The sequence below is a fragment of the Papio anubis genome, chromosome 17, assembly GCF_008728515.1.
Source record: "Papio anubis isolate 15944 chromosome 17, Panubis1.0, whole genome shotgun sequence".
Classification (NCBI taxonomy): domain Eukaryota; kingdom Metazoa; phylum Chordata; class Mammalia; order Primates; family Cercopithecidae; genus Papio; species Papio anubis.
Window position 1 is genome coordinate 65,301,061 of NC_044992.1, and position 22,521 is coordinate 65,323,581.

The following is a 22,521-nucleotide window of genomic DNA, read 5'->3' on the forward strand; positions in this document are numbered from 1 at the left end:
GGTGTGAAGTCACTGAGATTTTGGGCTCTGCTTTAACTAGTGCCCGGCGGGAAGCACCCTGGACTGGGACCCCCAGGGCCTGAGTTGAAGTCTTTTTTTTTTTTTTCTTTTTTGAGACGGAGTCTGGCTCTGTCGCCCAGGCTGGAGTGCAGTGGCGCGATCTCAGCTCACTGCGAGCTCCACTTCCCAGGTTCACGCCATTCTCCTGCCTCAGCCTCCCAAGTAGCTGGGACTACAGGCGCCCACCACCACACCCAGCTAATTTTTTTTTTTTTTGTATTTTTAGTAAAGACGGGGTTTCACTGTGTCAGCCAGGATGGTCTTGATCTTCTGACCTCATGATCCGCCTGCCTTGACCTCCCAAAGTGCTGGGATTACAGGCTTGAGCCATCGCGCCCGGCCACTGAGCTCAAGTCTTAAACACAGAGTGGAGCAGGAGGCAGAGAAAGCTTTGACTTGCTCCCTCTGAGACCCCCAGCAGGCAGTGAAGGAAGGTCCCTGGGCTTGTGGCTCTCTCCAGAATGTCCATCTCATGGATAGACATTCCTGGGATGATGCTGTATTGTACTGTACTGGGTGCTCTTCCTGGCACCCAGGAGGGCTTCCAACCGCAGCACTGCACCCCAGAGGCAACCCAGACAGAAAGAAGCTGCAGGAAGAATTCTTGGGAGATACAGACTGCAGAACTCAACTCTTGGGCAGGGGCTGGATTCTATTTTTCAGCCACACCCCCTGGTTTCAATGTACTAGGCTTTTGCTATGGCTCTGATTGGCTCAGCCCTGCCCTCCCTTCCACTCACTGCTCCTATTAATCCAGGCCCTTTTTCTCAGCTCCCTGTGGCCCCCATTGATAATTTAATTATGAATGAAATACATTATCCTAGAATGTGTCCAAAGCCCCCAGCATGCATCTTTATGAGGAATCGTGTCTCCTTTTCAACAATGAGCACCAGGGCATGGGCGAGGTGATGCTAATCCTTGCTCCTGCCTCACCAGTGAGAGCAGCTCTCTGTAGATAGCAGCACCTTCTGTATCCTGCACACCCCTCCGGCAGATAGTGCTCATCAGATATGTATCTCTGACACACAGACACCAGGGAATTTGCTGCCAGGGACCCTTTCTGCTCACTTATGAATATTAATTTGCTGTAATTGCCAGGATAAAACCACCACAGTGTTCTATCACGTAGTTGGTAGGAACACTGCAGTGGTGTGCAGGGGCTAGGGGGTGTGTGTGACCAGGGAGGTGTGCTTGTGTGTGTAGGCCAGGGTGTTCCATCCTGGTGCCACAGGGTTGTGGGAATTAAAAGAGGATGAGGACAGAGGCTGGGAATGAGAAAAGGAGGTGGAGAGGTGTTAGGAAAGGGATGACAGGAGTAGGCTGTAGAAAGGGTTTCATCCACCACAACAAATTTAATAGGAAAGTGCCAGTACACACCTCACACAGCCATGGCAGACATTGCTAATCAATCATGATATTCATTCTAACAAGTCGAGATAGGACCTCAGAATCCTCAACACAGTGTTCCAGGCAGCCACTACCAACTGACTGGCTGGCAATAGGCCATGGGAAATAACCTCAGAAAGGGAGCCGGGATGGGGCTGGGACTTGCCTACTTGTCCCAAAACCTGTGTGGAGAGCATTCTCTTTCCACAGCATAATCTCAGCATCCATGCTAAGAAACACCCATGCTAAGAACCATTCTCTGCTGGTTTTATTGAACATAAGTTAGGTCTAAGAGGATGGTCTTGATCTTCTGACCTCATGATCCACCCGCCTTGACCTCCCAAAGTGCTGGGATTACAGGCTTGAGCCACCGCGCCCGGCCACTGAGCTCAAGTCTTAAACACAGAGTGGAGCAGGAGGCAGAGAAAGCTTTGAGTTGCCCCCTCTGAGACCCCCAGCAGGCAGTGAAGGAAGGTCCCTGGGCTTGTGGCTCTCTCCAAAATGTCCATCTCGTGGATAGACATGGACACGAGAGGACAGGGGGACACACTCTGACTCACACAGCATGAGTCCCCCTGTTAATCTGGGGTGCCACTCCAATTCTTCACCCTGCTCTGTATCCACACTCTTTGTCCCTTGACTTTGCAGGTTCCGTCGCTCAAGAAACAGAATCTATTTTCCTACATCTTGATTCTGAGGTCTGCCATGTTCTTGCTTTGGCCCATGAGATGTTAGCAGAAGCTGGAAAAGTGTTTGTTCCTGCTTCTTCCCCTGCTCCTCTGCAATTGCCAGGAAAACGTGCTAGGGCTGGCAGGCAGGAGAATGCATTGTGCCGCACAGTCAAGTCACCCCAGTCACCCAGACAAGTCAGCTAGTCCCAGACAAGTGAGAAAGCCCAGCGAAGACCAGAAAAACTACCCAGCCAAGCCCAGCCTAAATCACCAGCCTGTAGACTCACAAGAAAAAGAAATGTGTATTGTGTATTGCTCTAAGCCACTGAGCTGGTTTTTTTTTTTTTTTTTTTTTTGGATGGAGTCTCACTCTTGTCACCTAGGTTCAAGTGCAGTGGTGCAATCTTGGCTCACTGCAGCCTCTGCCTCCCAGGTTCAAGTGAGTCTCCTGTCTCAGCCTCCCAAGTAGCTGGGACTATAGGTATGTGCCACCATGCCTAATTTTGTGTTTTTAGTAGAGTTGGGATTTTGCCAGGTTGGCCAGGCTGGTCTTGAACTCCTGACCTCATGTGATCTGCCTGGCTTGACCTCTCAAAGTGCTGAGATTACAGGCATGAGCCATTGTGCCTGGCCCACTGAGCTGTTTTGTTACACAGCATATTTGTGGCTGTGGATAGCTGATATACACTAGCATGGTGGTTCTTAACCCTGGCTTCACATTAGAACCACCTGGGGAGCTTTTAAAAATTCTGATGTTCAAATTCCATCCCATTTCAATTAAGTCAGAGAGTCTTAGGATAGAGCCCAAGGATCAGCACACAGTCATGCACAGCATAACGTTTCAGTCAAAAACAGACCACATACATGATGCTGGTTCCATCCGATTATAAAGAAACTGCCTTATACAGGTGTGCCATTAAAAACATCTTTTATACCATATTTTTATGGTACCTTTCCTATATTTAGATATGTTTAGATACGCAAATACTTACCATTGTGTTCCAATTGCCTACAGTACAGTAACATGCTGTACAGGTGTATAGCTTAGGAGCAACGGACTACACCATACATCCTGGGTGTGTAGTAGGCTGCACCATCTAGGTGTGTGTTCACACAACGATGAAACTGCCAAATGACACATTTCTCAGACTGTATCTCTGTCATTAAGCGACACATGACTGTATCCCCAAACTCCCAAATGATTTCAACAGGTAGCTAGGTTGAGATACTCCACAGGGCTTGTTCCCCACAAATACAGTCTTTTCATGGAGTCTGTAGGCCTGTTTTCAGGCACTTTTCACATAATACAAGAATTAAAGAACCTGACTCCGGAGTTGGCAGGGCCGGACGCAGCTCTACCACTTACCAGCTGTGTGAGATTTGGCAAAGTAGTTAAACGTTTGGGAACTTCACTTGACTGTCTGTAAAATGGGGAGAAACCTAGCATCTCACCGGGTTGTTGTGAGGGTCATTCATTCAACAACGCCTCCTTTCCGCAGGTGCTCTGGGGACAGGAAGGAGAATGAGATTGAGAGCATCTTCTTCCTCACAGAGTGTGGCTGTCCGGGAGGAGAGGGGATGTGTGTGTCCGGGAGGAGAGGGGATGTGTGTGATGTGCTTAGCTCAGTCCCCAGGACATAGCAGCCATTCAGTGAACGGCAGCTGCTATTATGATGATGGTGATATTGTCATTACTATTATTACTTGAGATGGAGTCTGGTTCTGTCTGGAGGCTGGAGGCTGGAGTGCAGTGGCCCGATCTCAGCTCACTGCAACCTCTGACTCCTAGGTTCAAGTGATTCTCCTGCCTCAGCCTCCCAAGAAGCTGGGATTACAGGCGTCCACCACAATGGCCAGCTAATTTTTGTATTTTTAGTAGAGACAGGGTTTTGCTATGTTGCTCAGGCTGGTCTCAACTCCTGACCTCAAGTGATCGGTCCACCTCAGCCTCCCAAAGTCCTGGGATTACAGGCGTGAGCCACTGCGACCGGCCTATGATGGTGATACTATTATTATTGTTATTGTCACTATGCTTCCTTCCCCCAACTAGACTTAATGTTCTCCAAAGACAGGAACTATCCATCTATGCCTCCACTCTCTACAGAGACCAGGAAAGGCTCAGTCCTGTGTACACGCAGCCTGAGTAGATGAGAAGGTGGTCTTCTGGAGGGAGGGGAGAGCTGGAGTGGGAAAGAGGAAAGCCCCAGCTGACTCCAGACCCAGGGGTGGGCTCAGCAGGGTGGGGAGACGGGTGTATCTCGGGAGGAAATGCTTTGTTGCTCGCCTTCTGCGGAGGTGTGGGGTGCTGGCTCCATGGCTCCTGCCCACAGGCCGGGCTGCCCCAGCCAATCCCAGGGGCACACAGAGATGGCCTTGTGAACGCTGAGAGGCCTGTGTGTTTCTCTCCCTGGGACTTCCCCGGCCACACCTCCACCTCGCAGCCAAGACACACACAGCCCTCACGCACCAGTAAACACCCTGCCAACGGACACGCCCAGGGCCGCCCAGCTGCCCAGGGGACACCAGCCTCTCCAACAACCCCTGGCGCCACCGGCCTGCGTCCTGGGCCTGTAACCGCGGTGATCGCGCCTTCGTACGTGCCTGTTTGGGTTTCTTAAGTGCTCTGAAAAGCAGATTTATTCTCCAGCTGACGGTGAAGGCAACGCCCTGGGATTCCCCAGGAAGGCGACTGAGCGTGGGTTTCATGGTCCCAAGTCCTTGCATGTACATCCCAAGAAAGCCCCTGGGAGGTCCCCTACCTGGCTGTGTCCCACAGGAGCTGAAAGGAGCTTCTCCGCATTCAGGAGAGACTTTGTCTCCAAACCTCCTCCCCCACGTCCCCCTCCCCTCCCGTCCCCTCAGAGTGGTGCACTCACATGCGGCTGCTGGGCGGGATCTTGCGGCCGTCCCGGAACCAGGTCACCTGTGGCCGGGGGAAGCTGGCGATGCGCGGGGCATGGATGACAGCGGCTTCTCCGTGGGAGACGCTCTGGTGCTTCTCGCCCTCCTCAAAGCTCCCCATGTCTGCAGCCGGGACAACGGCAGTAGGATCAGGGGCGGGAGGTCAGCCTCAGGGACTGCCCAGCTCCCAGGTTGGGAGTGGTGGCCATGGACGGAAAATTTGGGGCAGACAGGATGACCACAGGGAAGGGGGACACCTTGCTCGGGCCACCCCATTCTCTGTCTCACCACTAGCACCCTGCCCTATGCTACTGTCTCTATTCATATCCCTATCTCCTTCAATCAGCCAATTCAGCCCACCACCCTGAGAGGTTGGTCATCATTTCACACGTTTTACAATGGAAAAAACTGCTCAAATGGGCTCAGAGAGGTTAGTTAACTTGTCTAAGGTCACCCAACTAGGAAGAGACAGAGTCAGAATTTGAACTCAGACCTTAAACCCTGGAGTGAGGCTATGTAGCCCCTCCTCCCCTGCCCTACAGTGTGGCCTTCAGCACGGCGGGGGTTCCTGTGTGAGGTGAAGGGCAGGTTTCCGTGCCCTTTCAGGGAGAGAAGGGTGGGCATGCTGAGAGAATGGGGTCTTAGATGCTTGCAAATGGGGGCAGACAGCGTTTCTCTCCTGCGCCTTGGATGTGTAGTGTGTAGTGTGTGAGTTTGTGTGTATGTGTGAACATAAACACCATATTGCTCTTTTAAAACGTGCCACCCCCTTGGCAGATAAGGAGGGGAACATTCATCCTGGCTCTGTCAGCCAGGAGGTAAGCAGAGTAGAGGAGCCACGGGTAGGAAACTCTTCAGCCAGCCTGCCTGCCTGCCGGGGTGGGACCAGGGCGTAGGGAGACTAATTCCAACACGGAGGCTTGGAGATAGGGTTTGGGAAGGGGTATTTGTGTCTCCACCACACCCCTGAAAATTAATGGACATCCTTGTTACTTCGAGTGTGGCCCATGGGCAGGTGCCTAGGCACCACACCTGGGCACCTGTCAGAAATGCAGAGTCTCAGGCCCCCCAAAACCTGCTGGATCAGAAGCAGCATTTTAGCGAGACGCTTGGCAAGTGTGTCCATGTTCAACTGCGAGAAGCATATTATTTGTCTCAGACTTGACTGTGTGTCGGAACCACCTGTAGAATTAAAAAATGCTGATGGGAGCCTCACCCCCAAAGCTTCTGATGTCACTGGTGTGGAGTGTGGGGATGGGAGACATCCCACATCATTACATCCTTCCCTTCCCTCCCCTCCCCTGCCCTCCCCTCCCCTCCCTGCCTCCCTTCCTTCCTCCTTTCCTTCCTTCCTTTCTTCCTTCTTTCTGTCTTTCCTTCCTTCTTTTTTTTTTTTTTGATGGAGTCCCACTCTGTCACCCAGGCTGCAATCAGCCAAGTGCAGTGGTGCGATCTCGGCTCACTGCAACCTCTGCCTCTCAGGTTCAAGTAATTCTCCTGTCTCAGCCTCCTGAGTAGCTGGGATTACAGGCACCCGCCACCACGCCCAGCTAATTTTTATATTTTTAGTAGAGATGGGGTTTCACCGTGTTGGCCAGGTTGGTCTTGAACTTCTGACCTAAAGTGATCTGCCCGCCTCGGCCTCCCAAAGTGTTGGGATTACAGGCGTGAGCCACCGCGCCCGGCCTGCATCACCCGAAGCCATCACTAGGATGTGCCTCAATCTGTGCACAGAATTCCTACAAGCAGAAAGATTTCACACTGCTGACTTACAGGCCTTTGTTTCCTCATTGCCCAGCGGACCCCTCCCTAACCAAGGGGGCCGCATCCTAAGCCGCCCGGTCCCCTCCTACTGCATTGGGTGCTATTTCTCAACTCCTCTAAGACCACTGACTCTTCTTCCTCTCCTTCTACCAGGAGTTCTCCCACCGGGCTGCACCTTAGAATCCTTGAGGGGCCTTTAATATTCCCAGAGGTGAGAATCTTTTGGGGTGTGTCAGCTGACCTCAGCATTTGTTTATTATTATTTTAGAGACAGGGTCTCGCTCTATCGTTCAGGCTGGAGTACAGTGGAGTGATCATGGCTCACTGCAGCCTCGACCTCTCGGGCTCAAGCAATCCTCCCGCCTCAGCCTCCTGAGTAGCTGGGACTACAGGTGTGTACCACCATGCCTGGATAATTTTATCTTTAATAGAAATGAGGTCTTGCTATGTTGCCTAGGCTGGTCTGGAGCTCCCAAAGTGTTGGGATTATAGGCGTGAGCCACTGTGCCCAGAGCGGACCTGAGTATTTCTAAAGCAGCTCGGGTAGTTCCAACATGAGCTAAGGCTGAGTTGGGTGGATCTCAGAATCTCCTGAGACTTGGCAAACTCACAAAGGTGCTCACCACTCTCCTTCCCTCCCAGGCATCCCCCAGGGCACAGAAAGGCCCTGCTTCAACCCATCTGGCTCTCTGAGTACCTGATTCACTCTCTTGGTTTGCAGATTCTGCTGCACAATTGTTTGAGAATGCAGGCCTACAAGTTCATTTTCCAAAGCCCTAGTCTTGATTCTCTTTCCAGCCACGCTGGCCCCTTGGCGGCTTCACCTGGCCTAATGGTTTGACCACAGTCTTCCTGCAAATGACACTTGTGCCTTCTGCTCTGGCTGTCCTGATCTCTGAGATCCAATTTCCAACAGTCTATTGGGCATTTCTCCAAGGAGAGCCCTCCGTCACCTCTTTGCCAAGCTCTCCTTGCATCCTAAGTTCTGTTAAAATCTCCCCTCGGCTGGGCATGGTGGCTCGCGCCTGTAATCCCAGCACTTTGGGAGGCTGAGGCAGGCAGATCATGAGGTCAGGAGTTCGAGACAACCCTGGCCAACATGGCGAAACCCCGTCTCTACTAATAATACAAAAAGTAGCCGAGCGTGGTGGCACATGCCTGTAATCCCAGCTACTCGGGAGGCTGAGGTAGGAGAATCCGTTGAACCCGGGAGGCGGAGGGTGCAGTGAGCAGTGAGCCGAGATCTGGCCATTGCACTCCAGCCTGGTGCAACAAGAGCGAAATTCCATCTCAGAGAAAACAAAAACTAAAGCAAAAAAACTCCCCTCATGCCCTGCAAACCCAATTACCTAAGCTCAAACCTCTGGAGCCTTTGGTGGCGCTTTCCTTTCCTGCCCCCACCAAGCCTTTCGACTCCTCCTCTGGGTCATTACTGTAATTTACCAAGGGCCTCTGGTTCCTCCAGCCTTGCCAACGGGCTGGCCCTTACTCCAGCTGCACAGACCCTGGGCATGCCTCCCACCTCCAGATTCCCTCCTGTCCATCTTACACACTGTTCTTGATTAGTTTTTCTTGGAGCCTCTGGGAACTCCTCACTGCCCTGGGAAAGTCTAAATTCCCTGGCCTTGACTCAAGGTTCTTCCCTAATCTGACCCCAGACAACCTTGCTTGCCTTCATGCCCATACCATGTCCCGCCACCTCCCACCCCACGGCCTGTATTTTGGCTAGGCCACTGCCTGGAATGCCACCAGAGCAAGCCAAGAGTCACCAAGGCACCATGATTCTACAGTATCCTGGAAGGATGTAGTCAATTAAGTGTTTCAAAAGATCAGATCTGCTGTTGGCTTCCTTGTTCTACACTTGGTAGGCAGTGTGTGTAATGGTAATGGCTTTGGAGTTTTTATACCTGACTTCAAATCCTAGTTCTGTTGTTCTGTTACTCATTAGCCATGATGCTGGGTAAATTTCTTTCTTTTTCTTTTTTTTTTTCCTGCAGAGACAGTCTCGCTATGTTGCCCAGGCTGGTCATGAACTCCTGGCGTAAAACTCTCACCTCAGTCTCCCAAAGCTTTGGGATTACAGGCATAAGCCACTGTGCCCAGCCAGGGCAAAACTTTTGACTTCATCAAGCCTTAATTTCCTCTTCTATAAAATGGAGTTAAGAAGGGCTCCCTCCTCATAGGTTGTACTATTTCATGAGATGATAGTGTATGTCAGGCTGTGTCTCTCCAAGGATGGCTGCATCAATATTGCTACTATTCACATGCTCTTTTTACAAGTGATGGACATTCCTCTCTCTGACAGATGGGGCGTAGGTCCCTTCCCCTTGAATCTAGGGAGCCTGTGACTATTTGACCAGTAGAATGTGCAGGAAGTGATGCCATGTGACTTTTGAGACTAGGTCATTGAAAGGATACAGCTGCCACCTGGCTCTCACTCTTCATACTCGCCCTTGGAATCCAGCCACCATGTTGTGAGGAAGCTCAATCTAGCTGAAGCAGACGTGGGAGCAGCCCACATGGAGAGGAACTGAGGTCCCCAGATGACAGCCAGCATCAACGCTGGACATGTGAACAAACAGGTGTGCCCTGAGAGGACTTCAGCCCCAGCCTTCAGCCCCAGACCGAGCCCCAGCTGAGGTCTCAGTCATCCCAGCATACAGTCAAGCTGCCCTTGCTATTCTCTGTCCAGATTCTAGAGTCACAGGATCTGTGAACATGATAAATGATTGCAGTATACCTTTATGTTTTGGGGTAATTTGTTACATAGCCATAGAAACTAGAAGGGTAGAGAAAAATGTTAAAAGTTGTATCTAATATTTGTAGTGTTAAAATATTGGAAGCCTACACATTTTTCACAGTTTAGTTTAAACATCACCTCCTCAATGAGGTTTACCCGAAACCATTCAAATAGAATTCAAAAACAGAGCGGTTGAGCACTTACCCTACCCCGAACTTCTTTCTAGGTAGATTTCCCATGCATTATCTCATTTAATCCTTACAATAACATGACAAGCTCAATTTAAATAAATATACATTTTTAGTTGTTTATTAATTTCCATTACTTGGCTCTGTCTATAAAAAAATTACATCAATGAATCACATTGATTTCAGTTCTTAAAATAATTTTATCTACTTAAAAAACTTTTCACAGAACTCAGAAGATATATTTGAACAATTTAAAGCAATTTTATGGTAATAGTGTTTCTTTCTCCTCTCTAGTTTTATTAGCTCCATTTTGCCAGTGAGGAAATGAAGGCTCATGGAGATCGAGTGGCTTATGCAGCTGTGAGCACTGAGGGCCAGGCCCAGTCCATGTTCACCCTGGCCCTCCCCATGTTGTCCCTCCCTGCCTCCTTCCTGAGTTGCATCCTGCATTGCGATCCTGCATACACATTCTTTATCTCTTTCTATACATGCTAGGCCTTGAGAGGCAGTCACATTCAGAAGCAAATCCCGACAAGACATGTGGGCCTGTGCCCTGCACACAGTACTTTCTAAATTCACTCAATGCCAGCATTCACCACTTCCCTATGGAGCCCCTGCTGTGGGCCAGGTAGGCTCTGGGGTGGGCACTGAAGAAAGACCTAATGCCTGCCCTCTTGGAGCTTCCAGTCTGGTCAGGGAGAAAGTATTAAGTGAATCAACCCACAAGCAAACGTTTGGTGATGTCTATGACAACTGTTGAAAAGGATGGAATGAGGTTCTTCATGAGAGGAATAGCAGAAGGAACTACTTTAGACTGGGAGATAGGCGAGGCTTTTGTTAAGCTGAGTAGGTCTTCCCTAGGGGTGTATATGGGAATGGGAGGGGAAGTGTGTGATGGCTCAGAGGTAGGAGAGAAGGGATTCACAGAGGAAATAAAAGAAGGCCAGTGGGGCAGTGCCATGGATTTGTTCAGTGGACGGATGGATGTTTGGATGGATGGATGGAGGGGTAGAACGCTGTATGGGTGAATGGGAGAATGGAAGAATAGACGGAGGGATGGGTGGATGAATGGAGGAAGGGCAGAGGAATGGATGGTTGTATGTACATTTGTATAGTAGTATGGCTATTGTATGTATATATGCTTACATGTATGTCTGTATATTTGGATGGTGGGATGGATGGTGTGTTTGCATGTATGCATGTACGTTTATATGGTGGGATGGATGGTTGTATGTAGCTATGTTTGTATGTACATGTTTGTATGATGGGATGGATGGTTGTATGTTTATATGTATGCATGTATTATTGGTGGGATGGTTACATGCATGCATGCACATGCTGTGGGATAATGGTTGCATGTTTCTATGTATGCATGCATGTTTGATGTGATAGATGGTTGCTTATGTGCATATTTACATGAATGTGTGCATGTATGGTGGGATGGATGGTTTATACATGATTGCATGCATGCATGTTTGGTGGGATGTATAGTTGTATGTTTATATATATGTGTACGTGTATAGTGGGATGGTTGTATGTGTGTACAAGTGTCTATGGTGGGACAGATGGTTGTATGTATGTACACTTACATGTATGTATGTTTGTATGGTGGGATGCATGGTTGTGTGTTTATGTGCAGGTGTGCATATGCAGTGGAATGTATGTATGCATGTACATATGTTTTATGGTGGAATAGATGGTTGTATGCATGTATGTTTACATGTATGAATATATTTATGGTGGGATGTCCATATATGGATGCATTTGGTGGGATGGTTTATATATATGCATGTTTACACATATGCATGCATGCTTACATGTATGGATGCATGTGTGGTGGGATGAATGGTTTTATATGTTTGTATGCATGCATGTTTGGTGAGATGTGTAGTTGTGTGTATGCAAGTTTACATATATATGCCTATATTGTGGGACAAATGTATGTACATGTTTGCATGCATGCATGTATGTATGTGTGGTGGAAGGATGGTTGTATGTATACATGTACATAAGTTTGTATGGTGAGGTGGATGGAAGCAGGCAGGGCACAGCTGGCCTTGGTCCAGGTTCTGCAGTTGCCCCTTTCCTCCACTTCTCCACTCCAACATCTTCCCACCTCACTGTGGTTCTCAGGCCCCAAGGCCCCCACAGTCTTTCCACTGTAGTTTGTCCAATGTGCTTCTTGGATCTGCCCAGGGAGCTCCTTGTTGAGTAGGCCATGGGTGAATGTATCCATACATACATACATGTGTGTGTATGCCCCACCCACACAGCCATGTATGCACTGAACCACAGCAGCAAGAGGCTGCTAAGAGGGGGTCTGTTCAGCCAGACAGTGCAGGAGTGCAGGCTAGAGGCAAGAAGGGAGGGTGGAGACAATGATGGTGATGACAGAGGCTGAGGCCCCAGGATCCCCTGGGAAAACTCATTCACACTAAGGCAAAAACAGTTAAGGGCTTGCCACACTGACTCCCCGAGGTACCTGCTTGCTAATGTGCCGTGTTATGCCCTGCAGGGCTGATCCAACATTCTCAAGAAATTCCCCCAAGAGCAAAGAAGTGCAGCAGGCCTGGGGCACAGTAGAAGGTGCTACAAATTATTCTGATGTCTTTGTCATATCTTAAAAGGCCTTGTAAAGTGTGCATTCCACTTCAGAATATATTTCCTGCTTTTATGTGTTTATTTTAAAAACATTTTAAAATCATGAAATATGTCATGCATACAAAAGAGCAAATATAATTATATGTATAGTTTAAAGAAGAATAAAGAATAAAATAAACACTCCTACACCTGCCTCCCAGCTGAAGGCCTAGAACACTAACAATACCTTTCCCCTGCCCCGGATCTCCTCCGCTCCCCCGCACCAGGTGATTCTTCTCCTGAATATTGAGGCCATGCGGCTTTGCGTTCCTTTCACGTTTCCTTTCCTAGGGCAACCTTAAACAATCTGTGGTCAGTGTAGTCTGTTTTTAAACATTTTACACCTGGGATTATTCTGTATATAGTCTTCTGTGATTTGCATTTTTGTGCAACATTTTTTCTGGAGGGGCTCCATCCTGGTCCTTGCCCTTCATTGAGTCATTTTCATGGCTGGATGGAATTCCATGGATCACACTTGGTTTGCTTTTGGTGCTTTGCTTGTCCTGCCAAGAGCAGTCTCACAAAGGCTAAGAGAATCTCTAAGCTCTGCGCCTAGAAATGGAATTGTGGGTTGTGGCGTTATACACACATTCATTTTACTAACAACGTTTGCATAAACTCCCAATTGGTATCAATTTACCAACCTGACACTAGCAGCCAACCAACACTTGGTGTTGTTAGACTCTGGTTTCTGCCAACCTGGTGGGCACGGAATGGTACTTTGTTGTGGTTTCATGTGTTGTTTATCATGGAAACAAAGCTGCTCACTTCAGATCACTTCATGCCTCTGCTCCCAGTCACCCATGACTTCTCTCTCATTCTGAGTAGCATCGTGATATGGTTTGGATTTGTGTCCCCACCCAAATCTCACCTTGAATTGTAATAATCCCCATGTGTCAAGGGTAGGACCAGGCAGAGATAATTGGACCATGGGAGTGGTTCCCCCATACCGTTCTCGTGATAGTGAGTTCTCACAAGATCTGATGATGAGTGGAAATTCCCCTGCACAAGCCCTCTTGCCTGCCGCTATGTAAGACGTGACGTTGCTCCTCATTCACCATGATGGCGAGGCCTCTCTAGACATATGGAACTGTGAGTCAATTAAACCTCTTTCCTTATAAATTACCTAGTCTTGGGCATGTCTTTATTAGCAGCTTGAGAACAGACTAATACACATCCAAAGCACTGACCACAGCTTAGAATGCTGGGATCTGTCCCCAAGGTGTCACCTTCCAGCCTTACTGTCTTCCACTTTCTGCTTCCCCACTCCACTTCAACTACCTGGCCTCAGACATCCACATCTGCCTCAGGGCCTTTGCACCTGCTGTTCTGACCTGGAATGATCTCCTCCTCTGTCTGCATGGTTCACCCCCCACAACCTTCCTTTGAGACTCTATTCCATGTCACCCTCTCCCAATGGCCATCCTCCACCATCATATCAAATAAGACCCATGTCCCATCCTCCAAACCTCTCGCCCAGCTTCATCTCTCCTTAGAACACTTTAGTTTTTGTCATGGACCTTATCTATAACCTACATATTATATATTCACCTTGTAACTTTTGTTTCTCTTGCTACTTTCTTCGAGAGAAGAGATGTGTGTCTTGGGTTTGTCTCTCATTATGTCCCCACTGCCTGGAACAGTGCTTGGCATATGGGGGTGTGCAGCAATGATAACTGTCTCCTGGGTGATTTGAATACTCAGGTAACATGAGTGCTCCAGAAAGACATAATGATGTTATCAGGAACTGTCACCTGGCCCCTAAGCATCCTGCATTCAATACCCACACTTCAGATTGAAAATGAAGAGAAACAGGCATACGGGTGGCATTTTAGGATTACCCCTAGCCCACGTGACAGCAGGCTTGTTCCCCTCCAATTGTCTTTTGCAGGAGTGGCTGCCAAGCCGCCTGGTAGGAAGGAAGCTGGCCAGCCTCCCAGGATGGGGCAGGCGCTCTGCCCTGCTGTGGGTGGGTGCGTGCGTGGGTTTGGTGCTGGAGTGGATGGTTTCAAGTCTGAGCCCCACAGATGAGGGCTGGGGAAAGGGATCAGGAGGTCTCGCCCAGGTGAGAAGAGCACGGAGATGCCCTCAGGACCTGGATGTGGTGAAACGCTGGCTCAAGGGCCTCTGTCGCCTCTGGAAGGCTCTCCCAACCCTCTCAACCATTCATCCCACAGGCTGAATGCCGGAAATTTATGGTGACTTATAAAATACAAAGAAGAGACTCCGGGTGGGGACAGGAAGGGGCTGGGGAGGGGGGAAGATGTTTTATTGACTTCCCCTTAATTGCTGTAATTAAAAACATGTAAAGAATCCTTTTTTAACGACTTTGCCATTATCATTAGTTGTTAGCACAGCTGCCTTATTAATTTCTCATTAGAACCCAATTCACAGTCCTCTTTGGGAAGGGGGCTGGGTGCCAGGGGTCGGCCAGCCTGGCTCCATGATCTGGCTCTGTGATCGGAGAACTGGCTGCTTAGGGCCCCAGGAGAAGTCCTTGTCACCCCAGGAGGCACGAACAGCCAAGGAGGGAGGGGCCTTTGGGAGAAGTGACCATACCCCGCCCCCTCTCAGAACTGTGTGCCATCTGCGTGTGTGTAAGGAGACAGACGGATAGGCAGACAGGCAGCTGCAGCAGGCCTGAAGCACAGAATCCTGGGAGGGCCTCAGGACTGGGGTAGGGAGAGGGGACTAAAGTGCTGAGGGTGAAAGATTTAAGGAGGCACCCACTCTTGGGGTCATGCAAGTATGGGGTGAGCACTTGAGAATGAGCACCTCCTTAAATTGGGCACCCTCAGGGCCTGGTTTGCCCCAGCCTAGTCCAGCCCTGGAGAGCAGGGGTAGAGAGGGTGGCTAGGCGTGTATCTACTTAGGTAGACAGATTCAAGAAAGTTGTTTCTTCCAGGACACCTTTCCTAGCTGACTTAAAGTCTATTTCTCCCTGAGTGCCGTCCAGTCTGGGAACCCGTCGCAATGGTTTGTGTGCATTGATTCGTTAATCCTTTCAACCACTCACGTAAGTAGGTACTCATAGTGGCATCCTTTTTTACACAATGAAAACCAACGGCACAGAGAAGTAACTTGCCTAAGGTCACTTGTGGGAGGTGAGTCGGGATTTAAACCCAGGGCTCACAGCTGGGGCCATGGCTACACCCTGCCAGGCAGAAGAAGGTAGAGGGTGGAACTGCCAGCTGTAGAATGGGAACTGTGGGGTATTCTGCAACCTCTCTGAGCCCCAGTTTGCCCCTCTTTTGTTCCTCAAACGATTTGCCTTCTAACCTCTCAGATCTGTCTTGGGAGCCCACAGAAGAAAGACATTTACACAATGGCACAGCAGGATGGGTTGTTCTGGAAGCTCCGAGGAAGCCCCCTTAGGCTCTGCATCAGGATGGGGCAGCTCTGGGCTTCTTTGGGGGACAATTCTCTCCAGGTTGGGCCCCATGGGTCATGACCCTGAAGGTCACTTTAACCTTATTAACATCAGAACTGAAATGGATCTCATTTTACAGATAGGAAAACTGAGGCCCAGAGAGCGGAAGGGAGGTACCCAAAGTTCCAAGCTCGTCAGTGCCTTGGTTGGGGCTAGAATCCACGCTTTCGGACCTCCATCCCCACGACATGCCGTTATTTCAGGCACAAGGGCCGTGCCCAGCGCACAGAAGAACCCTGGAGCTCTGTGTAGGTACTTTGCATCTACTCACCCTGCCGAGAGCAAGGAAAACGATGTGACTGATAAAGCCTACCCCACTCTACCCACTGGCGTTAGACATTCACCCTAGGTGGGAGACCGCGTGCGTTTGCAGAGCCATTTGGACATGGATTATTACAGCCCAGGGCTGTCCCTGATTCTGTCTGAACTCTGACCCCAGCAACTCACCCTCACCCTCCTCCCACACACCCAATTTTGATGTTTCTCTTCTTGTCCTCAAGCAGTTGAGTGGGGGGCTGTTTTGGAATCAACCAGTCATAGGTTCAAATCCAGGTTTTTCCTAACTATGTGACTTAGACAAGGTGTGTCACCCGGCTGAGCCTCGGTTTCCTCATCTGCAACAGGGAGATGGGGACTTGTACTCCGCAGACTGGGACGAGAACCACTGTGCCCTTCCCAGCACAGTGACCCTCAGGACGAGCACTGTTGTGAGTGAGAATGGTTTTGCCAAGTGCTGTGTTTCCCTAGGCCCAGAATCCCAGGGAAGTGGGGCTGGGACAGAGGAGTCTTCAGCTTCTACAGCTAGAGAGGGCGGCTCCTCTGGGATGAGGGCAGCGTGTCCAGCAAGCAAGGGCGTGCATGGGGGACATGTGCTTCTCTCCTTCCCGTCCTGGCTGGGTGAAACCTTCCTCAGCTCATCAGGAACTGCGTTCCTCTCAAGGGCCAGAAGGACTTTCTAGGGCTTCTATAACTTCCTGGCTTTAGGGCCCAAAGGGCTGTGGACTGTGGTTCCCACTTTACAACATTATGGAGGAAACAGCTTCACACCTGCAAAGCCGTGTGCAGTAGCAGGGGCAGCTTCCCAACACTGGTTCCAGGGAGCTGCAGCTGGTGGACAGCGGGAGGTTAACCTGTGTCTCTCCCTCTGCTCCCCCTTCAGCCACTCCAAGGTGTCCCATTCCTGTGCCAGGAGCCTTACCCACATGTGCACAGCTTGGCAGCACAGCATGGCCCTGGTGGAATTCAGTGACATCCACGGTCTTAACTATGTCTGGGGGCACCTGGAGCTCTGGGGCTTTGAGGGGGCTGCTGGAACAGGGCAGGAATCCCACTGAGGTAGTGGAGGGGGCAGGGCCTGGCTGGCAGGATGGCACCGGGGAAGGTGCCAGCCTGCTGCATTTTGCTGGGACAGCATTTGCTGAAGGCTATTCTGCTCTGTGGCTGTTTCTCTACTTCCTTAAAGTGATAATATAGATTATTAACTGCAGCAGTCGCTCCCACTGACGCAGGGTGCACTGTGTGGGAGCTGGCTAGGCGCTTTGGCACATATGAGCTCAATAAATCCTTCCAATGAGCCTAGGAGGTTGATATTAGTAATACATTTTATGAATGAAGAACCTGAGCTGGGGTGAAGCTCAGAGAGGTCCTGTCACTTCCCTGGGGTCACACAGCAATCCAGGACAGAGCAAGGATGTGAATGTGGTCTGTCTGACTCCAAAGTCCACCCTTTTTATTTATTTTATTTTATTTATTTATTTTTGAGATGGAGTCTAATTCTGTTACTCAGGCTGGAGTGTAGTGGTACAATCTCAGTTCACTGTAACCTCTGCCTCCCAGGTTCAAGCAATTCTCCTGCCTCAGCCTCCTAAGTAACTGGGACTACAGGCACATGCCAGCATACCCAGCTAATTTTTTGTTTTTTTGTTTTTGTTTTTTGGTATTTTTAGTAGAGATGGGGTTTCACCATGTTAGCCAGGATGGTCTCAATCTCCTGACCTTGTGATTTGCCTGCCTCGGCCTCCCAAAGTCCTAGGATTACAGGCGTGAGCCACTGTGCCTGGCCTTATTTTTATTTTTTATTTTTGAAATGGCGTCTCACTCTTTCACCCAGGCTGGAGTGCAGTGGTGTGATCTTGGCTCACGGCAACCTCTCCCTTCTGGGTTCATGCGATTCTCCCGCTTCAGCCTCCTGAGTAGCTGGGATTACAGGCGCACGCCACCATGCCCGGCTAATTTTTGTATTCTTAGTAGAGACGGGGTTTCACCATTTTGGCCAGGCTAGTCTCGAACTCCTGACCTTGTGATTCGCCTGCCTTGGCCTCCCAAAGTGCCAGGATTACAGGCGTGAGCCACCGCACCTGGCCAGTCCACTCTTTTTATTAAGCCAAACTGCCTGTCATGGTGATAAGCCTCCAGCCTGCCAACACTGTAAGGCACTACCTGCAAAGCCCTTTCACTGTTGCCCTGGAGCTCAGCAACTTCCTGGATCTCAGAAGCTCCCTCTTGAGTGAGGTCCCCATATGTCACTGCCACTGAGGGTCATCACTGCCAGCATCACCCAGTGTGGTCCAGGGCCCTTTGAACCTGCAGTGTGGGGAAGGGGAAGCTAGGGTACCCCCATCCCCAGGGTGTGTGCCTGGGCAGAAGTGTCAGGCAGGTGTCAGGGTGTCAGGCAGTACAAGTCCCCTTCCATCTGCTTCTCATGGCCTGGAAGTGCCCAGAGGGCAGGGCCCAGGTCTGTCTAAGCCCTTCTCTGCAGCACTCACGAAATGCCAGGACCTTTGCCCGTGATCCGTGCTCCCTGCTTGCTCGCCCTGCAGATGGGCCTGGTCACACCCCTCCCCCAGTGTGAAGGCAGAAGGACACCTGTGGGGCCGGGGGAAGGGACCACACATGTGTCTGGCCTGGTGTGGAGGGAGTTCCCCCCACACTGGGTTTGTGCGTATGTGGGAAGGAGTTTGCATAAGGAGGGGGGTCAAGGAGCTGAGTCTGGGCTCAGGGATTCCTACCACAGCCAAGGAAAGAAGCATTTCAGCCACAGAAACCCTGACCTCCCTTCCTTTCTCTCTTTGATTGGCAGAGCCAACCCCGGGGAGGCTGTGTCATTTCATCTCAGGGGCTCTCAACTCCAGAACGTTTCTACTGTCTCCTATGAGCCAAGGGCTTGGAATTTACCACCTACCCCCAGCCCACGGCCTGGACTAAATGGCATCCTGGATGGCATCTGCAACTGTGCATGCACGCATACACACAGGTTCTGGCCCACACACAGGTAAACAAAGAGACAGGTTACTCCAGACACGCATATCTGCACAGATAACCAATACGTGTACGTGCACACACTTGCACATACTCGAATGCACACACATGGATACATGCAATTCAAGGGCACACATTTGCACCCACTCACACTCATGCTTACAACACACATGTTCTCTCAAATACACAGGTGAGAGGCAGACTGGCAACAGAAACATATACCCAAGCACCCATGCATGCATGCAAACACACACACACAAATATCCTTGTGCACACACCTGCACATATACACACTCATTCTTTCTCAGACACATGTGAACAAAAAGGCCAACCAACCCGGACACAGACATTTGCACAATAGCCATGCACACACATTGGCACACACTCATGCACACACACATGCAGTCTCTGGAGCCTCAGCCACAGCTTCTCCCTGCCCCCTGGACTCTCAGCACTGACTAAGCGAAGCTCCCAGAGAGCCCTCCAGCCGGCTGACAGCTGCCTGAGATCCGTCACTTTAATTCAGGGCTTTTTCTGCTCCTTGGAGTAAGCTGAGTTGCCGTTAGTGCTGATTTATGGGGACAATCCATCCTCCACTTTTGATTACGGTTGTTTTCCGTAATTATCATAAACACTCTTTGCCTCACTTGAGATTTTCTTTTAGATTTCTCTCCTGCACTTCTCTTTAAGTAGCAAGCTCTCTCCTATGCTAATTTAGAAGCATGCCCCCATGTGCTCCAGATGAGAGGGTGCCTTAAAAAAAATTCAGGCCTCTCTAAGGATTGCCACCCTCTCATGTCCCACAGTACCACTTCTCCTCCTAGGAAAACCCAGAATGAAACAGCCCATAATGAGCCTCATTTCTAGAAGACAGCAGATATTTGAGGAAGCGTGGACAGGGCTGGGAAGGGGACACTGGGTCCTGGGGGAAGAGTGTTGGTTGGTGCCCTAGGACCCTGGACCCTGAGATGCCCTGGGGTTCTTCTGAAGCTGTCTTCCCTTCCTCATCGGAGGGAGATCCTCTAGAATTGGCGGCACTGGGGAGAAGGCCATTATGCACAAAGGCTTGGTGAGGGCCTCCTACTTCACTCTCTGCCCCCCAGCCTTTCTATGAACCCTGATTCATTCCTCACTCTCCCCTTCCTCTTGGAGTTTCAGCACTCACCATGAGGCACCTCCCAGCACCCCTGGAAGATCACAGGGACCCCCAGGCTGCTATCGCGCCAGGATTGAGCAAGTTGGAGGATGGAAAATAAAAGTCATACTGGGCATGGTGGCTCACACCTGTAATCCCAGCACTTTGGGAGGCTGAGGTGGGCAGATCACTTGAGGTCAGGTGTTGGAGACCAGCCTGGCCAACATGGTGAAATCCTATCTCTACCAAAAATACAAAAAATTAGCTGGCTGTGGTGGCACATGCCTGTAATCCCAGCTACTTGGGAGGCTGAAGCAGGAGAATCGCTTGAACCTGGAAGCGGAGGTTGCAGTGAGCCAAGATTGCACCACTGCACTCCAGTCTGGATGACAGAGCGAGACTCCATCTCGAAACAAAAACAAAAACAAAATAAAAGTCATGGAGGCCCTGGGAAGTCTGCTGAGAAGAGGGTTGTAGCTGGAGAGGCTCAGAGTGGTCATTCTGAAGATGCCCCTTCCCAGGTGTGAGGTGGACGACAGAGAAGACACTTGAAGCAGGTGCAAGGCCCTTTTTTGAAACACAAATCAGCTGGTACCATTTAAAGGACACAGACGCAGCCACCCTTGTCTAAAATGAATGAAAAGCACCAGGGAGCTCTTGGCTCTCAGGACATGTTGTGGGGTCACCAGGGTCAGCAGATTTGCATGATACTTACAGTTGCATGACCTTGGAGAGGGCCTGCTACCTCTCTGGGCCTTGGTTCTACCAACCATAAAATGAGGTCGCTGGCTAGAAGGGACAATGTGGGCACTCTGGGTATAGATGGCCATGATGGGATCTGGCTCTGCCCAGGATGTGGCTAGTGGGTGCCACCCTGGCAGCATAGTTCCCCCCTGCCCCCGGGTCCCCATTGTACTCACAGGCCACCTGGACCTCGGTTTGCCGCTGCAGCAGGGCGCCCATTCGGTTCCGCACGATGCAACGGTAGAAGCCAGCGTGGGTGCGGTCCAGGCTGGTGATCATGTATCTACGGACAGATGAGACAGCCAGTGAGCAAGTCAGGCAGCTGCAGGGGTACAGAGGTCAGACTGGGCTCAGAGGTCAGAGGTTGCCAGGTCACACTCTTTTGGAATAAGAGTACCAGGGAACTCTTGACTCTCTGGCCATGTCATAGGATCACACAAAGGTCTTTATCAATAAATAGGAGCGTTCCTCCTAAAGCCAATGAGGCCTTTACTCAGTCGCCTGGGAATTAGCCTGCGCTTCTCCAAGCACAGAAGGTGCTGCACCCAAATCCTTGACCCTGACCCTAGGGCTGTGTCAGCTCTGTTGGAAGCAGCTTCTCTCCTTCACCTGTGACTCACATGACTGAGAAAGGTGGGGGTATTTTTTTGTCCTTGCACAGGACTGTGCTATAAATATTAGTTGAAATGGATGGAGGTGACAGAGACAGGGAAATTTACATGTTTTCCCAAATGCTCAGTATCATTCCTTCCTTAAAATTACAGACAGCCCCTGATATGGTTTGGCTCTGTGTCCCCACCCAAATCTCATCTTGTAGCTTCCATAATTCCCAAGTGTTGTGGGAGGAACCCGGTGGGAGATAATTGAATCATGGGAGTGGGTCTTTCCATGTTGTTCTTGTGATAGTGAATAAGTCTCATGATCTGATGGTTTTATAAGGGGGAGCTTCCCCGCACAAGTCCTCTCTCTTTGCCTGCTGCCATCCATGTAAGATGTGACTTGCTCCTCCTTGCCTTCTGCCATGATTGTAAGGGCTCCCCAGCCACATGGAACTGTGAGTCCATTAAACTCTTTCTTTTGTAAATTGCCCAGTCTCAGGTATGTCTTTATCAGCAGCATGAAAACGAACTAATAATACAGCTCCACTGCTGCTTTTGGGCTGGCGGGGTTGGGCAGAGCCTTCTGAACAAGACAGGCCAGTGTTCTGTGGGCTCTGGGGACAGGATGTGGGACTCCAGGCTGGCCCCTTGAAAGCCCACTCCAGAAACACTTGTTACCCACAGAGCAGCAGACTGTGGCATTGGCGGGCAGGCAGTTGGGAGCAGATGTATGTGCACTCACCTGGCTGAGAGGCAAGGAGGAGGCAGGTCAGTGAGAGGAGCTTCTGACAGTGGGACAGGAGTGCATGGAGGGGACTGGGGACCAGGGGCTAGTTCCCCTGGTTCACCCTTGGTGGTCACCTTTACCATCCCTAGGCAATGGTCCCACAGGACCCTCAGAGGAAGAAGGGATGTCCTAGGATGTCTCTCCCCAATTCGTGGGTATTCTAGGGTTTGCCCAGCTGACCTGGTCGACAAGTTCCTTGACGCCTGCCTCTAGGGTAT

General features: G+C 50.3%; 1 protein-coding gene across 3 annotated transcripts in view; it reads right to left on the reverse strand.

Annotated features, from left to right (window-relative positions):
* The window catches only part of SDK2 (sidekick cell adhesion molecule 2), a 312,881-nt gene that overhangs the window by 120,699 nt on the left and 169,661 nt on the right, over positions 1-22,521 (reverse strand). For 2 of the 3 annotated variants that reach the window (XM_031657174.1, XM_031657173.1), the window contains exons 3-4: positions 21,094-21,200; positions 4,994-5,141 (exon numbers count right to left, since the gene is read on the reverse strand). In XM_031657174.1, coding sequence (XP_031513034.1) covers positions 4,994-5,141; positions 21,094-21,200 — 255 coding nt within the window. Of the gene's footprint in view, positions 1-3,569; positions 3,875-4,993; positions 5,142-21,093; positions 21,201-22,521 lie in introns of those variants that run through there. The other variant, XM_031657175.1, reaches the window with a different exon arrangement.